At 38.3% G+C, this 20,864-nt stretch overlaps 1 protein-coding gene across 1 annotated transcript in view; it reads left to right on the top strand.

Moving 5' to 3' along the window:
* TMEM131 (transmembrane protein 131) overlaps positions 1–20,864 on the top strand; it is an 88,249-nt gene that overhangs the window by 2,643 nt on the left and 64,742 nt on the right. Inside the window, exon 2 of the mRNA XM_065741170.1 lies at positions 15,344–15,405. Coding sequence (XP_065597242.1) covers positions 15,344–15,405 — 62 coding nt within the window. The remainder of the gene's footprint in view (positions 1–15,343; positions 15,406–20,864) is intronic.

The raw sequence follows: 20,864 nt of genomic DNA, 5'->3' as shown, positions 1-20,864 counted from the left end.
ATTGTTTTGGTTTTTTTCCTTTGCTTCTATTCCGTTTGCAACTTCCTAAAAAAATTATTCATCTCACAGTGCGGCAACTTTATAAAATTGTGTTGCTTTTTATTTGGGCAGCTGGCTGAAGGCCTGCTGAGCCACTATTTGTATAGCTCTTACCTGCCCACCTGCTTACCAGATCTATGCGAGTAGAGAGCCCAAGTGAGGCCAAATGTCTTAGTGTGTCCTGGGAGTTGTCTACAATGACCTCAGAGGAGGTTGTAGCAAGGAGAGCTTCAGGTTGAATATTAGGAAAAAATTATTTTTAGAGTTGTGAGGCAGTGGCACAGGCTGCCCAGGGAGGTGATGGAGCGACTGTCTCTGGAGGTCAAGAACCATGTGGATGTGGCACTGAGAGATGTGGTCAGTGGACATGGTGGGGATGGGCTGGTGGTTGGATTAGGTGATCTGAGAGGTCTTTTCTAACCCTAATGATTCTATGATTGATATTTAGACTACGTTTAATCTCTAGCTGTAATTCATGAAATTTATATCTTAGTGCAGAATAGGGGAAAACATTAAATTTAAACATCCCAGATTTGATAGCACTAAATTAGTGACATTATGAATGTTTCGTTTTGTTTTACCAAAGTTTGACCTACTACTGGCGTCTTAGAAACTAAGCTACTGAGTGTAAATGGTAGCAGACATAGTAATGGAAGAGCTGAAGGGAGCTTTTAAAACAGTGCACTTGGTTGCTAGGTTTTTTTGTTCTGGTTTAATCATTGTCTCATCTCAGACAAGTAACTTTTTCTTTTGCTGATATCTAAAATGGAAACTGAGGATACTTCGTGTGAGTATGGACAGTAAGCTAATGTTGGAAGGTGATGTGTGAGAAAGCTTACATGCTTACAGTAATGTAACAAACTCTTCCCGTGCACTGCTTGTTTCTCATATCCTACTGTCAGAACTAATATAAGCAAGCAGCCATTGATCTTAATACTAATGTTTTGACCCTGACATTAATAAAAATGTTATCCAGAAAGAATGACCTCGGTCAAACTGCAAACACTGCAGTAGATGGAGTAGTAGCATGTTAAAATCACAAACGGCATGAGGAAAGCACAGTGAGAATAAAAATTGACCATGTTGTCTGTCTCACTGTGTTTTTGAAACTCTTAAGTATGGTTGCTCAGGCTTGTATATGTCTTTGCTTTCGTGAGTGATAAATATAAACCACGTGCTTGTGTTGAAAGATCTTATACTCATTTGTAGAATCTTTGGGCTAGGTTGAATATAAGCAAATGTTGTAGTTCAGTGAACAGGAATTTGAGAACTTATATTCTCCATGACTTTGTGTTATTTTGAAATAGTTTTTCCTCCTCTGCATCTCTTTATGTTTTGCTGATGTCCAGTCTTACTGCTTGCATGATGTGCCCTGGCCTATGGAGGTGATTTGACTCCTGATGGAATTTACTGTTATTTGTATGGTGCCCAGCATGATGAAGCCCCTCCAGACTTTGTAGCAGTCCATAATCATTGATGCAGAAGTCTATAGGCATTGATTAACTTGAAGCTTTTGTAGTGATTTTTGTGATTGATTGCCAGCGTTGCAATGCAAGTTACTTTGATCCATTTGGAAATATTTCTGCATACTAAAATTGCAGCTGTTTGCAATAAAGGTTGTGCATTTTCTGTGTATCACTTTATATCAAAACCTGGCCAAAGCTGTGCGTACTGTGGCTCCATGTGTGATCAACTAAATTTACAAGGGTGAAGAATCTTTCAAACTGTACACCTGGGAATTCTGGTGGCATCTGCTGGTAAGTCACCATTCAGTAAATGGTTGCTGTTGTGGTTCATGCATAACCAGCAGTAAAAGTACTGTGACTGAAACACAGCCTAGAACCAGTTTGGTTTGTTCCTGTGTTTGTGGGCTTGGCAAGAATAAAAGGCAATGGAAATGCTTTATTTCTCCTGCTAGTGACTGCTATCCAGCGTGGAGCCTCCCTGGTTGTAGCACAACATGCAAGAGGGTCTCTTCCCCCCACCATTTAAAAGACAGCTTTGGAAGTAAAATCTGTACTCTTCATGGTATTAACATGGGTAATTTTCATGGTAATAAGTGTGGGATTGCAGTGCTTCGAACAGTTTGTTCGTACTGGCCTGCTTTGAGCAGGAGGTTGGGCTGGGGGCCTCTGGTGTCACATCCAGCGTGCCTGGGACTGCAGCTGAAGAATGTGAGCACGCTGCATACTTGTTGCAGAAGCAACTGATGCCATTCAGCTGTGGTAGTCACCAAATTTGAGCTTCAACTACAATTACTTTAAAAAAGAGTTAATAAAAATGTGTTAAAATACTAACATTTTTCATGACTGATACCAAGAAGCAAATTTTCTTATTTCATTGGGAGCGTGTCATTGTTGAAATGGTCTTTATTTTTGTGATCATTTGGTATAAGTGATCTAGTACATTAATTTGGAAGCAGGAGCACAGGTCATCTTAGTTTGCTTTATCATGTGGAGTTTCCTTGTCTCACATGGAAGAAAGTCCAGAGAGGGAGGCAGCAATTCTTGCAACGTAATGTTTTCCTTTTTGTCAACTTCGTAACTAAAAATAGAAGTGCTTGATTAAGGAAACCAAAGGGATCTATGACCATGAGATTTAAATAGAGATATTTCTCTTTCTAGTTATAAATACAAGAGAAGAATAATCCCATATCAGATGGGTTTGCATTGAGACAACTGGTGAAAATTTTAAATAGCAATGCAGGAATATAAGGTACTTCAGTTTGCTGAACTGTGAGTGTAAAATAATCAGTGGTTTACTGACTGTAGCAAGGATGTGATGCAGTATCTGTTTAAAACTTAACTTTTTCTGGTAAACTGGCTTGGATAGCTTGGACTTCAGAATATTAAAGGAATTAATTCTGGAATGCACTCTCTTTCCCTCCCTCCTTCTGTCCCTGCAGTGTTAGATGTTGGGGGAAATCTCAAAGAGCTGAAGGACTATGATGTAATATCATTTTCTGAAAAGGATTATTATTATTTTTATTTAATTTTTATTTATTTCACTTCTCCAGGAGTTTCCTGCTAAACTCAACATACCTGTCTTCTAACTAAGATTACCATAGAGGCATTTTTAATATCTCTTTTTGCCTGGATTGTGTAGCAGTGTAGAATTGTCTGAGAGCCATTTGTGTTTTATGGTAGACACTGAACTGTTAAGGATTCCATAATGAATTGGAATGTTGAGGAAATGAAACTATGAAACTGTTACTTCTGTCTAGCTACTTCATGAAGTTATAAATTGAATATCCAGATCTGTGTTGGACTGCACATACTTGGTGTAATAGGATGTGAATGGACTTCTAAAAAGTTATTTGAACTTACAAACCAAAACCCACCCCTTCATTTTAATATACTTTCAAGCAGTTTAAGTCAGGAACTACAGCTAACAGTGGTAAACAGAATAAATCATCTTTTGAGAGAGTGAGGATGGGGGACAAAGTTGTAGCCAAGCGTGATGCTGATATGCACAAAGCATTTGATGAATGAACAGCTTGGCAGACAAAAGAAATCAAATAGTTGTGGTCAGCAGTTCAGTGTCCAGATGGAGACTAGTGACAAGTGGTGATCCTCAGGGGTTGGTATTGGGACTGGTATTATTTCACATCTTTGTTTCTGACATGGACGATGGGATTGTGTGAACCTTGATGTGATAGCAAGCTGAGTGGTGCAGTTGACGTGCTGAAAGGAAGAGCTGCCATTCAGAGGGAGTTTAACAGGCTTGACAGGTGGGCTCATGCAAACCTTCTGATGTTCAACAAATGCAGGAGAGTAGTTTTAGATTAGATATTAGAAGTTCTTCATGAGGGGAGTAGTGAGGCACTGGAATGTGTTGCCCAGAGAACGTGGATCCCCCATCCTTGGAGGTGTTGAAGACCAGGTTGGATGGGGGGGGCAGGCAATCTTAACTACATCAGAAGGGTTGGAATTGGATGTTTGTTAAGGTCTCTTCCAGCCCAACCCATTCTATGGTTCTGTAATTTAAATAATTTCAAACATTTCTGCTGAAGTTTCTTATGTTCTCATTGTTCTTCAGCTTTTATTTTTACATCCATAGAATGGATCCTTGTTGAGGAGGGTGATAGGGAAGAAAAAAATGGCTGAGAAAAATTGTTGAAGAGGAAGAGTTTGTTAGCTTGTAGAAGCTGAAGTGCTTCTCCACAGGCATGCTTTGTTGGAAGCATCTCGAGATAGTTTCATGCTCAGAACGAAATTGGATCGATTCAACATAGTCTGATGTGAATGGTTTGTGTAATTATTTTTGCAATAGATAAGCTGTAGTCTGAAAATTCTGACTCAGACTAAAGATAATGGAAGATACTGAATGATATTGGGATAAAGAAATTGACTGTCTTTTGTGGCAGTTGCTTCCTGTAGGGGAATTCTGGGTCCCTCCATTTGAAATGTGAATGTGGTATGTTTAGTGGATTCAAAAGCTGCTTATCTGAAGCTTGTACATATATATGAAATCATCCTGCAGTACAGGAAGAATTAATCAGTGGTTTGCACCACAATACTTTTCGAATAACTACAGGTAGATTCTGAGGATATTGGTTAAAAAAAAACCAAAAACAAAGAAAAAAGCATCCAAGCAACTTGATAAACTGCAGGGTGTTTGGTTATGCCTATTCCTTGTAGTGGTTTGTGCTCTGCCTTGGAGGATGGTTGCAAGGAGTTCCAAGGGACCTGTCTTGCTTAATATCTTTGTCATTTGATCTGGAGGTGGAAGCGTACTGAATCTGAGGAGCAGTCAGTCTGATCAAGGGCAGGGCTGCATTTCAGAGGGAACTGAACAGGATGGGGAAATGAGCTGACAGGACCATCATGAAATTCAGCAAGGACAAATTGGAAAGTCCTTTATCTGGGACAGAATAACTATTTGCAGGGGGTACAAGCTGGAAACACTAACCATGAAGCAGCAGGGTACTCTGGCAACGTACAGGAATGTAGTCACGAGATGAAATCGTGTTTATTCCCATTTACTCAGCATTTGGTAGACCACACCTAGAACATGGCATCAACTTTTGCTGCCCCCACTCCCCTGGAAGGCTGAGGAGATGGTGCATGATCTACGTGGGACCTGAAGCTGCATGGGATGATCAATGGCCCCTCTTCAGAGGGACCCAGGGCAGCCTGTTGATATGTAAGCAGAAAAGTACCAAGAAATTGAACCAGTCTCTTGAGATGTGACAGGAAGGCATAGTGGTTGTAAATTGAAATGGGTAAGTTTGTTTTGCACTGGAATGTGCTGGTGTGTGATGAGCCAAGTAAGAAAGATACTCAGACTCTGTAAAGTACAATTGAAAATGCTATATATTAGAAGTAACACTATAGAGTAGCATAGATAATCTCACATCCCTTCAGATTCTGGGAACCTTGAGTTAATGCAGCATCAAACAGATGTTACAGGTTTGGCAGAACTGTTCTTGCAGGAGGGGATGTGAAGCAATGGGTTCTTACTGGAATCCCATTTCTTTCTCACATGTGTGCTTTGGTGTTCTGAGTCTCTGTGTAACCTCCGGCTAACTACAGGTACCAGAAATTACCATGATCCAGTGAAACCTTTGCCCCCAGCTATCCTGCTGCTTATTTCTCTCAGAGGTAGGGGAAGGCACTGAGACTCTCTTTGCCCTCTAAATCATTGCTCTTACACATAAGGTAGGAGGAAAGGTGTGAAACTTTTTGTTATGGTATACTGCTTTTATGTTATCATATTGTAATAAGGAGGAGCCTGGAAAGAGGAAGTGGCCTCAGGTTGCACAGTTTGGATATTAGGAAAAAATTCTTTCAAAGAGCAGTGAGGCAGTGGCACAGGCTGCCAGGGAGGTGGTGCAGTCATCGTCCCTGGAGGTGTTCAAGACCTGTGGCACAGATGGGCTGATGTTTGGACCAGATGGTCCAAGAGGTCTTTTCCGATCTTTATGATTGTTTTTTTTTTTTTAACAGTTTGTCAGTTGCCTTTTAGATAGCTTAACCAAGTCATGACCTGCCCAGATAGCTTTTACTAGGTGTTATCTTCCAAAATAACGAAACGATGAATGAAGTGCTTGGTTTTGGGGATAACTGGTTATATCTAGTATGGAAGGAGAGATCCTTTTTATTGACAGATACGAAATCTTCACAGGTGAAGTTACACTACTCACTAGTACTACTGAATATCGTTATCTGATGGGGAAAAAGCTTGAAACAAATTTATATTTTTATAAAGGAAAATTTGATCAGAGTTCCAGTACTTGATGAGTCCCATGAGTCCTTCCTTTGATTAAACTGAATTTCTCTAGGGAGAGAGACATGAGAATAGGGTACTGAAAAATGAAATATATTTAGTGAGATTTATTTATTTAGCATGATATAAAGCATGATTTTAGTTGTACTTTTAAAGTACCTACATCAGGGGAGAAATCCATTACTGAAGGATTGTCTCAAGCTACATATGCTAGATTAACTAGGTGCTAGAGACATCAAAGTAGAAAAAAGAGAGATTTTTTGAGTGAAGATAACTGTTATCTTAGTTAAAGGCCGCTCTAGTGATGTGGGGAATTCTGTGGCATTTGCAATCTTTGAAGTAGAATTAGATGCCTCTTCAAACTATATCATGCAACTAAGCCTAGGGCTTTGGAATTATTGGGTTTGGTTGTGATCTGTGTTACACAGGGTGTCAGCCGAGATCGTCATGGCAGTTTCTGAAAGAGTTGGAACAGAAGAGATTGATTATTTTCTTCTGAGGGGTAACTGCTTCCAATGTTTTTCTCATTAACTGTTTGGGATTTATTTTATCTTTTCCCCCCGTGACTGGAATTTTTTCACTTTGTGCTTCTTGTCTGTGCTTTATCTTCTTAGAGAACTTGTTGCAGCTGTTCTTCTCCACCCAGTTTTTTTCTAGCTTTATCAGGCACTGCAGCCAGCTTTTCTGTGGGTCTGTGTTCCCATGTTGCAAGTCAACAAAATGCTTTGCTAAACAGTCAATAGGTACTGTCAGTGCTGCATCATTAGCACTAGAGGTCTAACATTAAATCTTTTGATACCTTTTCTTGACCTTTGATTGTTGTATTTATAGGCTTTGCATAGTGCTTGATTAAGCTTTATCTTGCTGCTCTTTTCCTTGTCCTGCAGGCTTAATAGCTGTTTCCAGTGGACACGAGTAACAGATGCCACATGAGCACAAAGAGGGTGGAGATATTGTGCTCTTCCCTCACAGGGATTTTTTTCTTCCAGTTATAACTTACTCTTTAAGAAGTTGAAAGTCTTACTATGCAAAAAGTAGCTTAATAATTTCCAAGTTCTGTAGTTGTTCTATGAGAGTACGTAGTTCCACCCTGATAAATGACTAGGCGAAAAAAAGAGAGGGAGGGTCAGAGGAGGAGAGCAGCACTGTGTCACTCAATAGGCCAATGTTCTTGTACAATTGTATTACTCGAGGTTAGTGATACAAAGCAAAGCTGAAGCTTTTATCTAGTTGTATTCCCATCTTCAGCTGACATTTTGGTATCCGTTTCCATCTGGTATCTGCATTATTATTTTTTTAACTGTGAAAATCTCATCCTTCTTTTCTACAGAGTTGAGAATAAATCTTGTTTGCTGTGCAGGTTTATTAAGGTCTTTAATCAGCGTGGACGCATCTCTTATGCAGGTCGTTGCACTGTGTTGGCACAGTCTGTTTTTTGAGTAAATGGGTTTCATAGGTCTGTTCAATAGGGGCTCATTTCATGCAAGTGCAAGTTTTGAAAGATGATGCTAATGGAAAGGGTAAACAATTATTGTCAGTTAATACCTTGTTCTCTTCAGGTTGCAGAAGCTATTGAACTGTCATTTGCTGTAAATGAAGTATTAGATGCTTTTCTATGCTCAGAAGGTTAGAATTTCATTAGGTCCAAATTCTCTATGCACACACCAGCTTTCAGTAATATATGAGTAGTAAAAATAGTTGCTACAATGAGAAGTTTCTGCCTAAAATTTGAGAACTGAAGTAAGTTAGATAATTTAATAAAAATTAAGGGCAGCTTGCTGCTTTTCCCACTTTTCACTGCAGGACAGATTATCTTGTTTTTGGAGCTAGTTACAATTAACTGTGTCTGTGCAAGCTTGGTTGCAACAAGTCTGAAGAAGTGTGATCTAATTTAGCATGTTGAAATCATAAAAAATTCAAAATCATCATTGATAGAATAAAAAGCCATAATCAATTTGAATGGCCCACAGCCAGAAAAATAGTTATTTTCAGACACTGGGTTTTTGTTCAACTTCCGTTTCTCTCTCTCTTTTTTTAATATGGGAGAAGTTTCCATGAGTGTCAGAAGTATTTGTTCTCTTTAGGTTAAAAATAATGTAAACTAAAGTGTCTTTTTTTTTCTGGATGAGGGAGTAAGTTCTCTTTATTTTATGTGATCTCAAACACATCTATGAGATCTTGATTGAAAAAAAAAAAGTGGAATGGGATGTTATTTTTCAAGCAGCATTTTGGAATCAGCAGTTATGTATTTTTGGGGGGTAAAAGAAGGTGAAATGACTCAAATGTTTAAAAGTAAAACACCAACCTGAAGCATGTGTTTTTAATAGTCATTTTAAAGCATTCAGCATCCTTTGATATAGCACTTGAGTTTTATTATATTTGTGTATCTGAAATGACTGCTGTGGTCAATGGAGAGAATAACCTTTTAGAAACTTCTTGCAAAAGGTCTGGTTGAAGTAAGTAATTACTATAGCTGTATTGGGTAAAGGGTGAATTCTGCAAGGTGCAATTATAGACTGAGTATAGAATGAGCATCTGAGGAAGGTACTCGAGTACCCTGTGATTCGTAGAATATCCTGAATGGGAAAGGACCCACAAGCATCATCAAGTCCAACTCCTGGCTCCACATAGGACCACCTGAAATTCAAACCCTAGGTCTGAATGTCCCATATTCCTTTCAAGTAAATAATAGCGGCCTGTTAGGTATGGCATATCGTCTTCAGTTAGCCTTTTTTTCCTCCTTAGGTATGATTCTGTAGTTTTCTTGTGAGGATTTATCTATTGGAAAACGTCTCTAGCCAGTGCAAGCTCTTGCTTTCTTTTTAGAAGAAACCTTGGAACAGTTGCATCATCTCTAAAATAGGGAACAAACGTTGCAGTCAAATATGTGAACTTTGTTCAGTGGGGGCCACCACTTTCTTCCTTTCCCAAACTGAGCTGCAGCTTCATTGTCTGTGATCTATATTAGAGTTAGTTACACAGTTACAACCATGTTGTCACTCTCTGATTTGTGGCTCATTTTTAAAACTGGGTTGACAACAGAGTTACTAAAAATACGCATCTGTCTTAACTAAAGGGGAAAGAGATAAGTGGATGAATGTAATGTGATAGCAATCTTTCCTAGGAAGGAGCTTTGCTGTATAAAGGAAACCAGCTTGCAGCTTATCCTGTATCTAAAGTCAGGAAAGAAGCACAAACAAATTAGCAGAATATTACACCCAACTAAGTCTATATGTATAGACTCAAATTTACACTCATGTGCAGTAGAATTCAAATTATTTGCCCTTCACCCCTGTAGAATAGTCACATATTGGGATGCTACAGTCTAAGTGGTCTGCTGTCTCTGTTTATAACTTGGGTATAGGTTTGTGCCTAAGAACATATTGGAGTATGTGTTGTCTAAAGCCATAAAAAATGTTTATAATCAGCAGAACAAAATGGTGCTCTTAATCAATATTCTTTCTTTTTTTTACTTAGCTTAATATGTTGCTTAAGGTTTCATATGATGGCAGAAGTGCATTATGTAGAAATGTTTCAATTTCAGCTAACATGTCAACAGTAAATAAGAATTTGGCAAGCTGGCTTTTTTTTAAGGAATGGTAATCAAGGTTGTTAATGAAGAATGAATATATTGCCATGTAAAAGGGGTTTAGAGTGAGCTGTGATTCCAATGCCTGTGCTCTTGTGATTCCTGTGTTGTTCTTTACTACTTTGTGTATATTTATTGGCTTGGCTGTGATGGCTCTTCCTGAGGTCTGCTGGGAAAATTATCCATGTCTCTTCCTTATGGACAACTAGGAAAGAAACAAAGGAATTGGCTGCGGAACTGCAAGGTGGTATACCTGGAAATGAAGCATGTAGACTGGCAGTTCTGTCTCTGAGCTGCTTGCCTGACTGATGTTCACTGGCTCATAAGAGAATGATCTCTCACTTTTCCAGAGAACCTGCTAGGATGTAGGCAGAAGTTCAGGCTGATATGTACTGACTCTCCCATCTGGGAGTGCTGGCTTTTTATTTTTTTAATGAGCTTTTATTTTTTTGAATGCTGAACTGAGTCGTGTTTCTGGAGGCTCACCAGACTTCTTGTTGCCAATAGAACTGGTTGTGGAACGCTGTTTGTGTATGTTTAATTTTGCCAGGTGCTTTTCCTTTCATAATAATGTTGTTCTGTCATCTTACACCCAACTGCCTGGACTTCATATGCTGCTCAGTTTTCCATTGCTCGGGACAATTGAAATGGTGTGATTGTGCCTTAGGAGTTAATTCATAGTTAGAGCTTTGAAACTGACTTGTCCAGTTCTAATTGCGCTGTTTAACTGGTACTAATACAAATGTTGTAATTACTGTTACGTAGACAGAAGTGCATGACACATTGTAATTATTGGCTCATGTGGTTATAGTTCACTTGAAGTGAGCTTAGTCATTGAGACAAAGGGCTAGAAACTGAACTTTTGGAAAACAAAACAAAATTCTAGTATAAGTAAGGAGAGATTTAAATAATCCTATTGTAATGAGTTTGGACACTATTTTCAGAACAGGGACGAAATTCACAGAGTAGATGATACCAGGTTCTGTAAATACAGTTTATAAAAAGTCAGAAAATTGGTTAAGAGTTAAGGGAGAAAATACTTCTTGAAAGCATGCAAGAGCACAGATAATGACAACATAAAAATAAATGAAGTCGTTTCAGAACTAAGCAGTGTTTCAGAAATAATGTTTTTTACAAGTCTTTATGCCAGAAAATAGAAAATCCTTCCTATCAGAACAAAGTAGTTGTCAGTGTCCAAATGAAAGGGAGAATTTGCAAAGCCACCTTAAAAAAAATAATGAGATCTCAGTCAGAAGCTGGCCTCATAACCTATGAACCATGGAGAATGTTTTGTATCGTTACGCACTGAGACTCTTGGCATATTCAGTGGTCTCGCATTACACGCAAATTTATTCTCTTGCATGTAGTTCAGGCCTACCTAAAGATGGATGTTGACTAACGTGATTTCTATACGAAGTTCCATATTACTTTGGAGAAGTGTAGGATTTAAAGATTTTCTTGTTACTTGACGCCTTACAGGCCTGTTCTTTTCTTATTTAAAACTGAAATACAAAACAGGCAAACCAAAACCAATTAAAATATGAGTGCATTGGTGCAAAATGTCTGCTTGCTACTTGTGTATTAACTTGTGAGAAGATGGCAGCTAAGCTTTGAAGAACTTATTCAATATCTGTTTTTGCTTAGGTGGTGTTTCCTATTCTCTTACTTTAGGTATTTGTGTAGCCTCGAACACTGTTAATTGTTACAAAGAGCAGAAGAACACATGTGGAGTTCTACTGGTAGTAACATCTGTATGGCACATGCTTTTATTCTTAAAGAAAGCTGTGGTTTGGAGTGGGAGGGGGGTGTTACAGCTATGGTGATTAATTTTGTTCTTTTTTTTTCCTTTTAATTTTTATGGAGTTATGGAAGACTTAAAAATGCCCTACAGAAAAGGGCGATACAGAGCAACTGGAAAGACCTGTGTTCTTATTTCTTTTCTGGTATATTTTGTGGGATTTTTCATAGGAAAGCTAACTTAAAGAAATTACGTTTCAAAGGTGGTACAGTGGAAGCAGAAAATTAAACCCAGTGTTTTTAACATTTGCTGTAGCTTATATCATTTCTGTCAGTACTGACATACTGGTTGGCAAGAGGAAAACAATATGCAGACTGGAAGCTGGATAAATTTGACCCTGTGATCATGCAATATCCTAGTAGTGAGAATGACTGACACTGTAGTGAATTTGCATGAATCTGGCAAATGCTGCTTGGGTGTGCTTGGAAGGATAAAGACTGTCTGTTGGGAAAGATCTGCTTACACCTACTGACATTGGGAAGGAAAAGAGGAGATGATGATTTTTCTGGCCTTGACATGGATTTGAATCTTCATCCTTTTCCTCTGTGGACCCTAAACATGCTAGTAACACTTAAAGTTTGACTAATAGCTATTATAATCAGGCTTCAGGGCTTCAGTTGCCTGCAGGCTCAGGAAGAAATAATTTTCCTGATGCGTAATTTGGCTTCTTGGCTGCTGATTTGTGCAGTGGTGGATCATGCTGGGACAGCTGAAATGCTTCTTACCCCAAATGTTGTGTTGTGCCAGTCTCAGAGCAGCTGCCAGGCAAGTGGCAGGGGTGAGTGAAATGGCATAGCCAGCAGTTCTTCATCTGCTGCAGATCATCGTTCCACAGTATGGAAGTATGTTTGTTGATGTGCTGAAGGCCGGCTACAGTATTAGGCTGATTATGGAGTGTAATGGTGCAGGATACCTCCTGTTATGGAGGTATTGGTGCAGGCTTTGAGAAGGAGTTGTTCCAGAAGAAATTGTCAGGGACTTCGCAGAAGCAGTCATCTTCCTCTGTAGCATGGGGGGAAGGGTTCACCGAATAAAGCATGCCCAAGTGATCTCATACTTAATTACTTGCAGTCTTTTGGCATTGGTAATGACCTCCAGTGGTGACATGCATATCTTGTATAGAAGGACAGAGAAGACTATTTTTGGATTTACACTGCAGAAGCTTGTGAACTTGCTTAGCTCAGGTACTACAAGTGCAAATAGTGAGCAACTGCTTCTAATTCTGGAATGGGTGAATACTGAGAAGGAAGCAGCACCTGCATTTCACTTTGAAGGAGCCTTTGTCCTCTCTCTGGGCTGTATCAGGCAGTTTGTGAGCTACATGTACATGAATTTGGATGATTCCCTACAACTCGCCAGTAGAGCTTTTACAAAATATCATCATTTTTGCCTCATTAGAATGAGTTGACTTGTTGCTTCATCCTGAATTGAGAGTCTGAGGAGTCGGTTGCAAAAACAAGCTTTCATCGGGGTATTCACTTGTCATTTCCTTGCTTTGATGAAATCACTGATAACGTACAGAGGTTCGAGAGACAGTCTAAAACAAAGTAAAAGGTATAACCACAGAAACATCTTCATGATCTGGTTTCAGAAGCAACTGCCATGTAATGGCCAGCAGCCAAGCTTTGCAGTGCATCTGACTACACCTGGCACTAACTGTCACCTGCTCTCTGAAAACATTTCCTAAATGATCCAGTGATGAATGGCACTTCTATTTAACTGTGTCATCCGCTCAGAATGTTCTGTAACATCTGTTGGTTTGTTCATAAGGTAAACCAAAGTTGAAGTAACTGTGAAGTGGCTGAGAAAGTGTTTGGGGTTTGCAGAAGAGCTGCCTGAACTCAGGCTGCTCAAGCGTCAGACTTGGGGCTGTGAGCTTCTGTATGTGTTAGTGTTACACAAGAACTGATGCTTTTCTGCTCTTTGTGTATCCTATTTAAATTGGGGGGGGACCATAAGAAAATATAAAGATTTGATACAACAGTGTACATTTGAAGAAGTGTCTTTTTTGCATTTCATTTGTTAATGATTGATTACGAATATAAAAAGCTATTTTCTGTTTTTCTGTTTTTTTTTTTTGTCGGTTTGCTTCTGCCTGATGTCCCAGTCAAGTTGTGGATGTTATTTGTCTTTAAATCAGAAAACTAAAAAACTAGAAGAATGCCAAAAAGCTCAGCCTCAGAAGTACAGTGCCTTTTCTTTATTAGGAAGAATAAGATAAATTGTTTTATAAAACTGTTGTTAAACTTGGTTTCAATGAAACACGTTAGTAAGCATTTCTTGCTGAATTTCTCTCTAGTTAAAAGATGGCAATTTTTCCTCTGAATCAGTTAATTTGTGGCTTAGATTTTTTGCACAGAGGATAGGCGTGGCATTTTTGTGAAATTCTGCTTGACTGTTGTGCTTCGGGTTTTAATGTCAGAGCTTCATTTTCTTTCTTTTTGTGCTGCAAATCTCATATAGATATTGAGTAGATTTTAGGGCAAAATTAAACAGCGAGCTAAATGTCTTGTCTGTTCAACTGACAATACATACATAAGAATCCTCTTGTTCTTTGTTTCTAGGATTAATCTTTAAACTGACAGATTTGCTCCAGTAATTTCGGTTTTAAAAGCCCAGACCCTGATAATTCTAGGACTTGATATTGTAACAGCTATTAAAATGATGTTTTGTTCCCATGGGTTTTTGTTTTTGCTCTTGTCTGATGTATGTATGTTTTTCAGTGTAAAAGATTTGACAAAAATCCAGTTCTATGCTTGAGGATGCCTTTTCTTGTTCTGAAACTCATTAAGGTAATAATAATAACACGTGCAAAATTGTAAGCTATTGCTGATGCAGTGACTAGTACTGCTTGTGCCACAGTCAGTGTGCTGCAGAATGTGATGAGCTGGTTTACGTCCTAAGATTTATGGTGCTGGACTTCAGAGTTGTGAAGTTGTACCTCCTTTCAGAGGGAGATGTGTTCTTACACTCTAAACTTTATCAAGCAGAATGATAAAGACAGTCATGAAAAAAAATGGTAGGAAAGGGATCAGTTGTTTACAACACAGTATGGAGGTTTCGTGTTGTTTCAGTTTTCCAGTTTGAGGCTATATCTCAAATACTTGGGTTGTTTTTGTGTATCCTGTACGTGACTGAGGAATGAACTTCTCATTGACTTCAACCATATGGTAGCTTGATCCAAACACTTCTGAACTGTTTCAAAATCTGTGATGTTACTGTCAAGATGGAGAATTACACTGAGGATTAGAAAACTGTGTGAACAAGATTTTCCGGGTGTACAGTTAAGATTTTAAGTGTAGAAATGAAACATTCGTTTTTTAAATGTCATAATTGTCCATGGGCTTGGGTGCATTGAACTTGTTTTGGCACCTGGTAATAAATACAGTTAAAATACTGACTTAGCTCAGTACAGCCGATCTTTTTAGGGACCATACAATAAATTGCTAGCTTTAATCTCAGAAGAGTGATCTGCAAAGCATGTTGCTTATCAATATGAACATCTTGGAGCTCTGAGGGTAATTAGTAGCAAAAATTTGCTATTTTGTTAATCTCTGTATTGGTTCTTTGAGTTGTCATAGTTCTGTCTATGAAACAAGGTATTGCAGATTTTTGCTGTTATTAATAACATCTACTTACACAAGGTATTTTTCTGTCAAGTGACTTTAATTTTTTGTCTTTCTAAACAGCTTTCATCCAGTCAGATGGCATAATAGAAATGCTACGTTTTGATGAAGGAGACCTATTGCAGGTATGTACTCTGAGTAAATTATCTGAATTAACAATGTTTAATCCTCTCATTTCTGATAGCTACTTTTTGAAACTCATAGGTAAGTAGATTTTTGGTGATGGGAAACAGGAAACTTCAGCCAGTCCAAAAATGTCTTGGCTTTCCAGGTTTATTTTCATCAGAATGCTTTGGTGTGTTCTGAGGCTCTCATGCCCCGGGTCTTTCATGCCAGGAAACCGGTGGATCTTACCTCCAGTTCTGTTCTGCCTGTTTGTTCACATTGTATAATTTTTTTTCCTTCTCAGAAAAACTGGGGGTCTTCTCTGTTCTCTTGAATACAGAGTTAGAGACGTATAGCTAGAGGAGCTGAGAAGTGTTACAGAATTCCTTAGTGTAAAGGTAGTCCTTGGGAGCAATTAACCTCTGAGTTTAAAGAAAGCTCAAGTCAATGTAGTAAGGAGATTGGTGCAAATACTATCCTCTGTTCTGTTGTATGCCAGAAGAAAACTAACAAGAACGGCAATATAGTACCTGGAAAATATGTAACATTAAAAGAATAGGTGCTAAAATTTTGAGATGATTTTAGGTACTGGGAAGAAAGACATGACAGTATGGCTTACCACTTTTTTGAGTTGCAGACTTCTGAAGTTGTATTGACTACAATTTTGTATGTGTATACTATGCGTGTATGTTGAGAATATATTTTGTTAAAATTAGGCGAGAGGAAAAAGAGAAGGTGAGAAAAAGGCAAATAATTTTTTTTAACAGATAGAACACCTGTCAGGTGACTGTTTAGCTTTATTAGTTACCAATGCAGTATTTGCTTTACAATTTCTACCTCCTGTTTAGTATGCTGGAGTCTACAGATGTGAAGAGTATATAGTTCTGGGCTCACTGTACAATTATTTGTTTTAGATATGAGGGTTTCCCCCACCCCTGCCTACCTTACTAAGTTGTTTTCTCTTCTTAATCTTTAACATAAGAATAACTTCTAACAAGTTTTAAAGTCATACTGTACAAGATCCCTCACAGTGATCGAAACAATTGAGAAGGTCGCGGTTTTAAAAACAAAGCAAACTAAACAAACAAAAACTACTACTAAAAAGCACATTTCTAGTTTAACACATGTTTATCTGTTGTGTATTAAACACATTCCCATGTTAGATACGTATGAGCTTTTTATGGACATACAGTGTAGAACAGTGGAACCTTTCCTTATGGTAGTTGTGGTCTCAATTATTGTATGTTTGATCCAGGAGATTTCTTCAATTTGCATGGAAATATCACTTAGGAGAAAAAAAAAATGGAAGGAAAAAAATGCCTAGGTTTAGCTTTTCTGTTGCATACTTGATTACAATATATTTTGCTTGAGAAGAATGGCTTAATAGGAATGACTGACCAAATCAATTGGGCCGAGGTGTTTGCACAGATTTTGAGATGGAAAGGATATGGTTGAGTTCAGTTACATTTTAGGACTCCTTTTTAATCCAGTTAAAAAGAATCTTACACAGTTTAAAATTATTGATTTATATTAGCAACTTCTGTAGCTCTCAGGACTAGAAAGAAATGGTACTACTGTGAACAATCTCAATAATTGATTTAAAAAAAGAGTAAAAAGAAGAAAATGGATTGTTAATCGTTCTGATTTTGTTATGAGATGTGTCAGTGAAAAAGTAGTTTAAATTTGATGGTGGGAAAAAGTCAAACACTCCTGGATGCTGCTTTGTAATCTTTGGATTGCGCTTGAATGCTTATTTTCCTAATATATTGCTGAATAATTTTAAAATACATCGAGAGAAACATTTTTAATAATTGGTTTATATGTTAGTTATTATGATATTAAGAGCTTATCGCTCTTAGGATAGAAATACTTATGTAATTGAAGCCAGTTCCTTATAATCAGAGTGATATAGCACGTTTACTCTAGCTTACAATTTATTTACTGTTCTGTCAATTTTTATATGGTGACCTCTTGTGACTACTCAGAGCAATTTAAAAAAACAAACAACAGAGAAGATGGGTTGTTGTAAAAACGTATCTTGTGACAGAGCACAAATCCTTACATATGTAAATAAGTAAATTGCAATAAATTGCAAAATGAAATCATAATGGAAATGTCATTAATTAATACTAGTATTCTAATGCTAGATAACTAGCAAAGACTCTACTTCTGGGTGTAGACTTCCAGTATGTGGATTAGAAGGTGCTCCATGTAGAATCAGAGAATCATTTGGGTTGGAAAAGACCTTCAAGATTACCAAGTTCAACCATGGATGTGACCTATTGATTTCTATTACTAAACCTTGTCCCTTAGTGCCACATCTACGTCTCTTAAATACCTTCAGGGCTCCATCACTTCCCTGGGCAGCCCTTACCAATGGTTAACCACCCTTTCTGGGAAGAAATTCTTTCTGATACCCAACTACTGGCACAGCCTTGAGGTGGTTTCCTCACATCCTATCACTTGTCACCTGAGAAAAGAGACTGACATCCTCCTCTCAACAACATACTTCAAGTAGTTGTAGAAACCCATGAGACCGAGTGCTATTAGCAGATATTTCTCTCTCCTTTTCTTAAAACTTCAAGTGAAATAACAGTTGCAGGTTTCCCTAACTTTTAAAACTGGTAACTTTCTTTGCTGGATTCCTGTTTCTCTGAACACTAGTTGAAGTGCTTAATTGGGACTTGAATTATTTGAGACTTTGAAAAAGGACCAGTTAGTTGTTTCCATACTTAATAATATTTGTTTTAATAGTTCTGTATGAGATGGAAATTTTTGAGAGAGTTTGTTTATCTAGTTTGTATTTTGCTGTGATTTCCACCCACCTTCTTGCTTTAGAAATACCGTTCAGTCAGTTGTTTCCAGTTTTATATTTGAGCTCTCCTTCTGCAGGATTTCATTTTGTCAGTCTTAGGTCCTCTTCTTGGTGCCTCATCCAGACTTGCTGTGCTTCCAGCCCCTCTGACGATCATGTCGTCTGTGAAGATTAGGAGCGTTGAAACAATAAGTAACAATTGTAGCTTATCCTTCCACATTAAGCTAACGCACTCTTGCTTTTTGAAGATTTCATTTTGAAAAGTAGCCAGTAAAGTAAAACTAATGTTTCAGAAGAAAGTTCTCATTTGCTTTTGTTTCATGAAAGGCTGTTTCCCAGGTCAGTCTATATGTCAAGAGCTCTCATGACAAAAACATTTCATGTTTCCAGTGTAATACAGTGAGTAATCTTCCATTCAGACTAAGTGTTTGGAAAGTACTTCTTCTCAGGTACTAGTATTCCTTAAGTAGCCTATTCCTACAGATTTCAGTCAAATTTTCTAGTGTGAAACACTTATCATTGTACTCTCTCATGCTCTGTTAATCTTAAGTGCATGAAGTGCATTTTTGCAGGCTAACACCTAGAATTTTTTTTTAACACTATTTATTGCTATTGAAGAAACACTGGAATAGAAATAACAAACTGTGAGTTTATGTATAGTTAATATGCATTTTCTGTCTTTGGGAAACTACTGTAAACTGTCAAAAATGCTGGTAAGCAGGAATGTAACCATCCTTAAAATCAAATAAGGGGAGCCTTAACATGACTTGCACTGAGAAAGCTGAACACTAAGAGATTGTGTTACATGCATGGAAATCAGCACTGCTATCTCTAGCTGAAGGATTTTTAGTATTATCTGCATGATCGGTACTTCAGATGGCATGGTATATTTAGAAGTATCTTTATAGAATTGGCAACCATTCTCTTCTGGTGTACTAGTAACTTGTTTCAAAGCATGAAGTTGAGAAGTGTTTTCTATTACCTCAAATTTTTCTATCGTTTGTTGACTTAAAAATGGTTTTGACATAATCTGTATTAATATTCACATTTAATGTACTTACAATCATTAATATATATGTAACAAACTGCTAAGATACAAACCACATAAGCAGTCAGAAAAGTATGTAGAAGATTGCGTGGGTCACTGATCTGTATGAGCGTGCTCTATGGTACAAAGTTCACCTGGCAGTCAGTCACACGTGACGTCCCCTGGAACTTGATATTGAGGTCAATACAGCCTAATGTTGTCTTCATCAGTCTGGATGATGGGGAGGAGAGCACTCTCACCGAGTTTGTGGATGCTGCCAAATTGGGCAAAGTAGTTGGTAGATGGGAAGGCAAGGCTTCTGCTCAAATAGACTTGCACCTGGGGCAGAATAACTCTGTGCAGCATGACTGGTTGGGCAGTGGGTGGCTAGAAAACAGTGCAGCAGAAAAGGTCTGGGGGGGTCTTGGTGAAAAACAAGCTAAACAGAAAGAAGTTGGCCTTGTGCCCTGGTAGTGAACAAGGCCAACTCCCTACTGATTGATATGAACAAAAGTGAGGCCAGATAAGGGATGTGATTTCCCTAGGTCTTTCCCACACGGGCAGTATTCTGTTGATGGAATAGACTCCACAGTGTACGCAGTGGAAGGCTGAGGGGCACTGGATGCATGCAGATTGGTGCCATGGAAATTCCATAATAATATAAGGAAAAAAAACCTGTGGGTAATCAAATACTGGACCAGGTTATTTATCGAAGTCAGAATTGTTGTCTTTGGAGACGTTTGGTACTCAGTAGCACAAAGCAGTGAGTGACCTGTGCTCACTGGAAATCTTCTGAACTGGGATTTGGAAGAGATGGCCTCTGGAACTCCTTTACAGTGTGTATGGTATTTTCTCACTTTGCCATTGCTTGTAAGCTGCACTAGTCCCTCTGCTCCTTAAAGGCTATAGTTGCTTCTTGTGCAGGAAGAATTGCCACCCCCAGGCTTTAAAATCATTAATTGATGCCCAGGAGTAGGTGACTGTTGCAAAGCCAGAGTCCACAGTGTATATTGCATCAGCTGAAGTTGACTGATGTTTTTGTTTCCTTATGTTGAGTTTGTATCGTGAAAGTGTGTAGCAAGAATGACTCAATCCACTTTTCAGCTACCTCCCAGATTACAGCAGTCTTATTTTTTTCATTACCTTAAGCAAGGTGTTAATCATTAATATTGCTTATTTTAATTATCCTTCTTAACATGGAGTTGATGATGAATGTAGCAATGACAACTGAAGTTAACATCTACATATTGGTTCTGTAGCTCTCTCAACATCCTGTTGCTAATGGCGCATAGCTTTTCTACAAGTGGGGTACTCACCACACCATTAAATAAAAATATTCTGAATTTTTATGAAAGGTGAGAACCAAAGGAGTGTAGGAATACAGAAAGTTTTGGTTGTTGAGAATTTCAATAATGTTTAAGAGGTGTACTTGGTGACGAGAAACCTCAAGTCTTCATTAAGAGCTTTACCTTCCCCTCCCCCCTTTCACCCCTTTTTAACCTTGTTTAAGACACTAGGGCTTTAACTGAGTTGTCTAAACATGGGTAACCAGTGCTTTTTGAGAAGATCTGTACTGTCAAGGACATCTGTGTAGACCTGGCAGATATGGCACAGGACAGAGGAGAAACAGTTTGTAA

Source organism: Cyrtonyx montezumae, unplaced genomic scaffold (genome assembly GCF_038088225.1).
Source record: "Cyrtonyx montezumae isolate F1298 unplaced genomic scaffold, pur_monq_1.0 scaffold_3, whole genome shotgun sequence".
NCBI lineage: Eukaryota > Metazoa > Chordata > Aves > Galliformes > Odontophoridae > Cyrtonyx > Cyrtonyx montezumae.
This window is presented reverse-complemented; position numbering and strand designations above follow the sequence as displayed.